Below are 9699 nucleotides of genomic sequence, written 5' to 3'. Positions count from 1 at the left end.
CAGAGTCTGGAGAGCATTTATGGAACGTTTGGGGGTCTCGGTGAGCCTTACCTCGGGTTACCACCCGGAGAGTAATGGGCAGGTTGAACGAGTCAACCAGGATGTGGGTAGGTTTCTGAGGTCATATTGTCAGGGCCGGCCGGAGGAGTGGGCGAGATATGTGCCCTGGGCCGAGATGGCACAGAACTCTCTCCGCCACTCCTCCACCCAACTAACCCCTTTCCAGTGTGTGTTAGGGTACCAGCCGGTTCTGGCACCATGGCATGAGAGCCAGATCGAGGCCCCCGCTGTGGATGAGTGGGTGCGGCGCTCGGAGGAGACGTGGGACGCTGCACACGTCCATCTGCAGCGTGCCATACGTCGACAGAAGACGAGCGCCGACCTACACCGCAGTGAGGGGCCAGTGTACGCACCTGGAGATCGAGTCTGGCTCTCAACCAGAAACCTGCCCCTCCGCCTGCCCTGCCGGAAGCTGGGTCGGCGGTTTGTGGGGCCTTTTAAAGTCCTGAGGAGATTGAACGAGGTGAGTTACAGGTTAGAACTACCTATTGATTACAAGAATATTAACCCCTCGTTCCATGTGTCTCTCCTCAGGCCGGTGGTAGCTGGTCCACTCCAGGACTTTGAGATTGAGGAGACTCCTCCGCCCCCGTTGGACATCGAGGGGGCTCCGGCGTACACTGTTCGGACCATCCTGGATTCGAGACGCCGGATGGGGGGTCTCCAATAGCTCGTGGAGTGGGAGGGGTACGGTCCGGAGGAGCGGTGCTGGGTGCCGAGGAGGGACATTCTGGATCCGTCCCTGATGACCGAATTCCATCGTGGTCATCCTACGCGCCCTGCTCCGCGTCCTCCTGGTCGTCCCCGAGGCCGGAGGCTGTCACGGGGGGGGTACTGTCACGGTTTCGGCCGAGGCGGCTCCTCCTCCTTGTTCGGGCAGGTTTCGCCGGTCGTCGTCTCCGGAGTTCTAGCTGCCACCGCTCTATGTTTCTTGTTTGTTTGGTTTTGTCTGTTAGTCACACCTGTTTTGTGTTATGTCTCATTTAGCACCCTATTTAGTTTCCTTGTTGTTAGTTTAGTGTTGTGTGTAATTGTTCGTGTCATGTTTGCGCTACCCGTGTCGGTACGCTATTTTCATAGCTTCCTCCTTGTGTGTTAGGAGAGTATTACGCACCTGTGTGTGCGCTCGCTAATTACGCCTGTGTGCGTCCTTTTGCCTCCGGGCGGTTTGGATTTATTTTGTGTGCTCAAGTAAAGTCTTGTTGGACTTATCCTCTGCTGCCTGCGCCTGATTCTACACCACACCTATACACAGCAACGTGACACTACTGTTATTTTATTTTACTTCAGCTCTTTTTTTCTCAACACTTTTTTGTTGTTGTTGTTTTATTTTACTTTTTTTATTAAGAAATAAATGCATTGTTGGTTAAGGGCTGTAAGTAAGCATTTCACGGTAATGTCTACACCTGTTGTATTCGGCGCATGTGGCAAATACAATTTGATTTGATTTGTTTTGGGTCGGATCTGGTCCACCTGGGATCCGAATCGGATCAGATATATATATATTTTTTAAATGACCGGATCCTTTCAGGAATTTAACGGATCCAATTTGGTTCGGATCTCAATATTCATTATTTATTTTCATTTATTTTCCTGAGCCTCCTTTTGCCATTGAAATGCTCAGTCTGATTATGTGGGTGTGTATTTAAATATATTTACATACACAGCCCTGATTGGCGGATAGGATCGTCTAGACTGTAGAGCCATTACCCCTTCAAAGTAGGAGGATATCAATCAATAAATCAATCAAATGTATTTATAAATCCCTTTTTACATCAGCAGATGTCAGAAAGTGCTATACAGAAACCCAGCCTAAAACCCAAACAGCAAGCAATGCAGATGTAGAAGCACAGTGGCTAGGGAAAACTCCCTAGAAAGGCAGGAACCTAGGAAGAACCAGGCTCTAATGGGTGGTCAGTCATCTTCTGGCTGTGCAGCAGCACGACCAGGTGGACTGGGGACAGCCAGGAGTCATCAGGCCAGGTGGGTCGGGGGACACTGTGGCCCCGTCCGACGATAGCCCCGGACAGGGTCAACCAGGCAGGATATAACCCCACCCACTTTGCCAAAGCACAGCCCCCACACCACTAGAGGGATATCAACAGACCACCAACTTACTACCCTGAGACAAGGCTGAGTATAGCCCACGAAGATCTCCTCCACCACACAAGCCCGAGGGGGCGCAAAACCAGACAGGAAGATCACGTCTGTGACTCAACCCACTCAAGTGACACACCCCTCCTAGGGAGAGTATGGAAGAGTCCTAGTAAGCCAGTGACTCATCCCCCGTAATAGGGTCAGAGGCAGAGAATCCTAGTGGAGAGAGGGGAGCCGGCCAGGCAGAGACAGCAAGGGCGGTTCGTCGCTCCAGTGCCTTGCCGTTCACCTTCGCACCCCTGGGCCAGACTACACTCAATTATAGGACCTACTGAAGAGATGAGTCTTCAGTAAAGACTTAAAGGTCGAGACCGAGTCTGCGTCTCTCACATGGATAGGCAGACCATTAAATTTGATGGCTAGAGCAGCAGCGGCCATCTGAAGCTGAATTTGCCTCAATTCTTCGTCCGAATACTCAGGCTCAAATACAGTTTGACAACACCATGGGCACCTCTCCAGTAGTTTTCTTCACCACTCGTACGTTTTCGTTGTCAGACATATTTGTAGGTTGTTGTTTACTTTGTATAACTAATGTGTAACGTTGTCTTCATTTCTCTGCCGAAAAAAACTTAAGGGCATAACGTGCCGTTTCTACGTAGCAGGGATTCCCCCGAGAGCAAATGCGCAGTTGTTACCCATCTCCGCTGCTGTGGCAGTCGGCTACATAAAATAATGATATAAAATAATCGCAAATGTTTTAGGTGAAAAAGTACACATTTCTTGACTCAAGACAATTAGCTCATTTGGGGCGTACACTTTCAATAAAACAACGAATTTGTCCATACTTCGCAGATTTCTGAATCATGAATTCACTGCCAACAGAGCAGCTGCAAAACGGGTTTTGCAGCTGTTTCAGTACAGCACTACAGGGAGAGAGAGGGGGAGAGGGCAAACTCCACTGAACTAGTTTCAATGTATTGAATCACTTGGGAGTTTCTGGATTTTGGGTAAACTTTTCCTTTAATTAATATTCTTTCACTATGCATTCAGAATAGATCAAACATTCATAACTACATCATATTCAGGTTATCTAACTACATACAGGCATTCAGGAAAACTATGCAGTATTTACACAGTAGTCTCTACTCAATGCAATCACTACACAAGTTAAATGATTAGTTTTGCTGAGTCTTTGCAAAAACATCTGCTCAGTAAGGATATATAATTCTGTCACTAAGCAAGTCTGCATATATAAAGATTACATAGGAAAGCTCTACTTATTATACCCCATAGCCTTTGGTGAATTAGAGAAAATAAACATGAGGTATCCAAGGAATCCTGACGATCCAGCATCATATACTAACATATAACCTATAACTTTGGTTTAAACGCAGCCAAAAACAAAACATAAAATGTTCCACTGAAAATGTGGTAATAAAGAGAAACATTACATGATTATGTGTGATAATGTTAACTCACAGCTCCATCTTGTAGAATGATTTAATACTTTGAAGGAAATGGCTATGGAATCAATATAGAAGGGCAAACAAATGTGTATCTGTGTATAAGATGTGTATAATATATGTACATCTCTGCCCCATTTTTCAGAGTTTGCTGCTGTTGTTGTTCCATCCACACCCAGAAGCTGACTACAGCGGTTCTACACAAAGCCTATGAAGCATAGTGTAACTTAGCACTGACATTCACACTTTCACAAGTTTGATTTTGTAACCATAGCACCATGTACATTTCAAGGAGGGTCCAGTGTGTTTTGAAGAACTCAGAACCCTCAGAAGTGAGTTTTGTCAAGGTCCTGGCTGGTGGTGGTGGTGGGCTCAGCGTCTGGGTAGACCAGGAAGCCTGAGAAGGTGGTGTAGCGTCCCTGGTTGCTGTAGACGGCGTAGCGCTCGTCCTGCTGGCTGTAGAGCCACACGTTGTCCCCCCTATGCAGCGACAGCAGCAAACTCTGGCTCTGCATCTCCCTCCTCCTGGACGTGTCCTCGTCAAACACCATGGCCTGCACCTCGCCATGGCCCGTCATCAGCTTGACTGACACTGCCCTACGTGGGTGCTTCCCCACCGTGAAGGCAAAGTAGTAGGCCCCAGGGTAGCGGCATGTGAAGCGGCCCGACGTCTTGTTAAAGTGCCCTCCGATGTTGACGTACTCCACGTCAAAGGTCAGAGGCTCCTTCTCCTGGTGCCCGCCACCATTCTCCCCCAGGACCGGGGATGTCCTGGCCACGGAGAAGGCAGAGCGAGGCTCCACAGGGGCCTCAGCACTACCGCTCCAGCCGTACCTGTGGTCTCCAGGAGGGGGGCAGTTGGAGTTGGGGTAGGGCTGCCCTGGCAGGGATAGGTGGTTGTTGAGATAGCCAGTGGCGGAGATGTCGGGGTACACCAGGTAACCAGTGAAGGTGATGTAAGGGCCAGCGTTGCTGTATAGAGCATACTGAGGACTGTCCTGCAGCATCAGCCACACTGTGTCCATGGCCCTCAGGCTGATCATGACACTTTGACTCTGGACCTTCCTCCCTTTCTGTTTGTAATCGTCGTAGGCTATAGCCTGCACCTCCTGCCCATTCTTCACCAGTATGACAGACAGCATCTTCTTGGGATATTTCCCCAACGTGAAAGAGAAGTAATAGGCCCCAGAGATTCTGCAGCGGAAGTGGCCTGTGTCTGAGTTGAAATCACTTCCTGTGTTGACCAGGAGCTTGTTGAAGGTCACAGCCTTCTGGGTGCCTCCCAGGATGCTATTGGTCCGCGTCGCCGAGAAGGCGGAGCGGAGGCCCGTCGTCATAGGAGCCACATGGAGGGGTGTGACCGACCCCAGGAAGCTGAAAATGCCCAGTAGACAGGCCAGGCGCCAGGGATTGCTCCATGGTGCCACCTCAACTAGGAGAGATAAACAACAGAGTAAAAATATTGCATTTCAAAAACAACATACAACAGTTCTATTTATACCCTGGCTGTTCTATTCTGTGTTTGCTTCAGACAATTTTTGTCATTGTAACAATGTAGCTTTGTTTATTTATTTTTTTACATAAAAACACCCAGGCACCGTTTTGTTCATTGGCAGTCCACCTTATTGACTCCAAACCTTAAACGTTTTGAAATGATAGATTTTCTGAGGGTTGTATGATATTGGACTTTATACAGTCAAATCGGTCAAAAACTTTTCCTTACTGCACAGCATTTCACACCTGTACAATGTAAAAACAAATTATTTCATTTTTTCAATGTTAAAAAAGTCAAGGTTACCAGGACGAATCGAATAGGGGCCCATGCAAGCAACCTGTGTGTTATGGGCTAAGATTGTGCAATGTGTCATTGTGTGATGGGCTGGCTGAAATACTATATGATTGGGTTAGGAAGTCTGGTTGAGCCCTGTCAGGACAGATCCCGCTCCTCAAATCAGATGCCTTCGGGAAGCAACAGCCCCTCTAATTCAGCTGGTATTGTCTGTTCTCTCTGTGCACAGAGAAAGAGTACTAGATTAGACCCTGGTTCATCTGTTCCTGTGTGTCTGGACAATGGAACATTTGGGAGGGGGGCAAGGTGGGGCACGGTTAGGGACATTTTTTTTTTGTATAAATCCCTTTGACATGGTGGACAATTGATCGACGAAAGATCATAGTGTGACCATGGGAGGGATAGGTTGGGGGTCAATTTGGGGAATGAGGTTGTTTTAGGACAACAAGCATCAATACCTTATCATTATGTTAAACATAATTTATATATGATATATCTTTTATATATTTTTTATCCTTATTAGACTTATAAAATGCACTGTTGAAATTCTGAAGTGAGTTGTCATTTCAGGGCCTAAGCAGATATTTCACCAGCATGCTATTATTTATTGATGTTCTTTCTTTGTGTTCTTTCTAACCTGTTGATAGAGCTCTGGTAATTGCATAGTGCATGGTTGAAAGGGTGGGGGTTTCCCATCCCATCTTGAATAGGTATGGCTTCACTCACGAATTAAGCCTGTTTTATCAAACGTTTTACTTTAAATGACAAAATCTCCAACAAATACCGGAGGTCCCAATCATATGCTGTACAGCTCCTCTTGCACTAAACGAGTAGAAAACCTGCACCCAGTAAATAAAATATACTGTACATTAACACCAGTAATTTCAGGCTTATAACCTGAGATTTTTAACCTGGTTATTTTCATATTTCTACCATTGTTGCCTGTAATGTTAATTCCTAAGCACAGTTATGATATACAGTGAGGGAAAAAAGTATTTGATCCCCTGCTGATTTTGTACGTTTGCCCACTGACAAAGACATGATCAGTCTATCATTTTAATGGTAGGTTTATTTGAACAGTGAGAGAAAAAAATCCAGAAAAACGCATGTCAAACATTTTATAAATTGATTTGCATTTTAATGAGGGAAATAAGTATTTGACCCCCTCTCAATCAGAAAGAGTTCTGGCTCCCAGGTGTCTTTTATACAGGTAACGAGCTGAGATTAGGAGCACACTCTTAAAGGGAGTGCTCCTAATCTCAGCTTGTTACCTGTATAAAAGACACCTGTCCAGAGAAGCAATCAATCAATCAGATTCCAAACTCTCCACCATGGCCAAGACCATAGAGCTCTCCAAGGATGTCAGGGACAAGATTGTAGACCTACACAAGGCTGGAATGGGCTACAAGACCATCGCCAAGCAGCTTGGTGAGAAGGTGACAACAGTTGGTGCGATTATTCGCAAATGGAAGAAACACAAAATAACTGTCAATCTCCCTCGGCCTGGGGCGCCATGCAAGATCTCACCTTGTGGAGTTGCAATGATCATGAGAACGGTGAGGAATCAGCCCAGAACTACACGGGAGGATCTTGTCAATGATCTCAAGGCAGCTGGGACCATAGTCACCAAGAAAACAATTGTTAACACACTACGCCGTGAAGGACTGAAATCCTGCAGCGCCCGCAAGGTCCCCCTGCTCAAGAAAGCACATATATAGGGCCGTCTGAAGTTTGCCAATGAACATCTGAATGATTCAGAGGAGAACTGGGTGAAAGTGTTGTAGTCAGATGAGACCAAGATCGAGCTCTTTGGCATCAACTCAACTCGCTGTGTTTGGAGGAGGAGGAATGCTGCCTATGACCCCAAGAACACCATCCCCACTGTCAAACATGGAGGTGGAAACATTATGCTTTGGGGGTGTTTTTCTGCTAAGGGGACAGGACAACTTCACCGCATCAAAGGAAACGATGGACGGGGCCATGTACCGTCACATCTTGGGTGAGAACCTCCTTCCCTCAGCCAGGGCATTGAAAATGGGTCGTGGATGGGTATTCCAGCATGACAATGACCCAAAACACACGACGAGTCAACAAAGGAGTGGCTCAAGAAAAAACACATTAAGGTCCTGGATGGCCTAGCCAGTCTCCAGAACTTAAGCCCATAGAAAATCTGTGGTGGGAGCTGAAGGTTCGAGTTGCCAAACGTCAGCCTCGAAACCTTAATGACTTGGAGAAGATCTGCAAAGAGGAGTGGGACAAAATCCCTCCTGAGATGTGTGCAAACCTGATGGCCAACTACAAGAAACGTCTGACCTCTGTGATTGCCAACAAGGGTTTTGCCACCAAGTACTAAGTCATGTTTTGCAGAGGGGTCAAATACTTATTTCCCTCATTAAAATGCAAATCAATTTATAACATTTTTGACATGCGTTTTTCTGGATTTTTTTGTTGTTATTCTGTCTCTCACTGTTCAAATAAACCTACCATTAAAATTATAGACTGATCATGTCTTTGTCAGTGGGCAAATGTACAAAATCAGCGGCTGATCAAATACTTTTTTCCCTTTGTTTGTTAAACTCTGTGAAAGCTATGCTGAGAGAACAGGACAGTGAGATGGCAAAAGAGGCCATTTGTATCAAGTGCCATAATGTAAAACTCAAACAGAAAATTGAAAGATTGTTTTACTTTAAGAGAAAATTCAGAAGTCAAACTTTGTTCTTCTATTTAATGATATGGAAACATTTAGCTCCAGAACATACAGTATTTGAGTGATTACTCACAAAACCAGGACAGAAAAATACCAATACCAATTTTCACTAAATATAATCAATAAAATGGACCTTTGGAGGATTGTTGACAAATATTTGACATTTCTATCTAAAAGCATAATTATTGAAATCAAAATACAACTCATATTACAGAGCAAACGGTAAAGCTTCATATGACACACATTTTTGTTTTGTAGCACCTACAGATTAAACATTATGGAGTCTTACAGGAGGCCTGGGTAAGGCCAAAATGTCATACTTATGGCAAGTTTTATAAATTATTCCTCAATTATGCTTTTAGTTACAAATGTCAAATATATGTAAACAATCCTTCCTCCAAAGGACCATTCTATGGTTTAATTTTCATAACAATCCCCAAAATAATGGTATTTTTTTGTCCTGGTTTCGTGAGGAATCACTCATTTTAAGATATGGCAATCAAAATAATATCATAACAATTAAATCACTCTTACAAATTATTTGAATGAGGTCAGATTTAGTTAGGATTCTTACAGAATTACAACAGCAACAATCCCATAGCTCTTACCTCTCACAAAATCTAATAATTTCTGTATTGGAACACATGTAATTCTAAGCTCTACATCTTCAGTCTGTAAGTGACATGACAGCTTATGGCAGAGAAAAACAGCTCTATAGAGTTTGGGTCCTACCTGTTCTCATGTGCTGGTACAGAGTGTGCATGCCTGTAGTCAGCTGGTCACCTTCTCTCTAGTCAGCCTTTTTCCAAAATCCCTACCACTGTGCTGCTTTGCTGATGTCCACCCCCCTAGCTTCACTCTGCCTCATTGGGCAATGGTGTCTGTCCATTGGGATGAGTCAAGAGGTGGAGCTCCACAGGTTCCATTCTGATCCGTGCATCCTGATCTGGTCCGGTAGTTTACCATTGAGGGGAGGAAATAGACAGGTTTGTTTAGTCTCATGGGGGAACAGAACAGCTAGTTCACTGTGTTCCGTTTATAATCCTTAAAAGCAACAATGATACTGGTTGTAAATTATAGAGCAATGCATTGGTCATATCATAGGCATCTCAGAAATAGATGTAGAAAAATAATTGTGAAACCCATGTAGGCACAGACATTTTGTAAATAAAAATAAAAGCATATAGCCCTTTCAATTGCCCCCTTACCAATAAATTATTAACACTTTGAAATTGATCAAAAAGGGACAAGTGTGCCTGATCCAAACCATACCATATGTCTATTTCACAGCAACATTTTGTATTTTTAGTCATTTAGCAGACGCTCTTATCCAGAGTGACTTACAGTTAATGAGTGCATACATTTTGTCATACCCCCGTGGGAATCGAACCCACAACCCTGGCGTTGCAAGCGCCATGCTCTACCAACTGATCAACAGTAAGACTAACATTAAACGAAATTAATCACAGATGTTTACACAAACATCACTTACTTTAAGATGGGGATTTGTCCAATCAATCACTGTCACTTATCATACCCATTAACCGTAATAAAAATACATTTTCCAAACTAGCTACATCTAT

General features: G+C 44.7%; 1 protein-coding gene across 2 annotated transcripts; it reads right to left on the bottom strand.

Annotated features, from left to right (window-relative positions):
• Positions 1-3169: 3169 nt before the first annotated feature.
• On the bottom strand, positions 3170-9056 carry LOC121577353 (complement C1q tumor necrosis factor-related protein 4-like). 2 transcript variants are annotated; one of them, XM_041891116.1, is made up of 2 exons: positions 8849-9056; positions 3170-5052 (listed from the first exon to the last, which is right to left on the bottom strand). In XM_041891116.1, the coding sequence occupies exons 1-2, from the start codon at positions 8877-8879 to the stop codon at positions 3947-3949; spliced, it is 1137 nt and encodes a 378-aa protein (XP_041747050.1). In that variant the 5' UTR covers positions 8880-9056; the 3' UTR covers positions 3170-3946. The 2 variants fall into 2 exon arrangements, with proteins under 2 accessions (XP_041747050.1, XP_041747051.1); XM_041891117.1 differs by lacking the exon at positions 8849-9056 and adding an exon at positions 8725-8836.
• Between the last annotated feature and the right edge of the window lie 643 nt (positions 9057-9699).

The sequence above is a fragment of the Coregonus clupeaformis genome, chromosome 11 (genome assembly GCF_020615455.1).
Source record: "Coregonus clupeaformis isolate EN_2021a chromosome 11, ASM2061545v1, whole genome shotgun sequence".
Lineage (NCBI taxonomy): Eukaryota > Metazoa > Chordata > Actinopteri > Salmoniformes > Salmonidae > Coregonus > Coregonus clupeaformis.
The sequence above is the reverse complement of the archived record's forward strand: the minus strand, read 5'-3'. Positions and strand labels throughout refer to the sequence as shown.

Bases quoted from the DNA above. Each gene is read 5' to 3' on its own strand.
- LOC121577353 (XM_041891116.1), bottom strand. From the start codon at position 8,879: ATGCACACTCTGTACCAGCACATGAGAACAG. The intron at 5,053-8,848 runs GTAGGACCCAAA...TATCTCTCCTAG, and splicing joins GTACCAGCACATGAGAACAG to TTGAGGTGGCACCATGGAGC.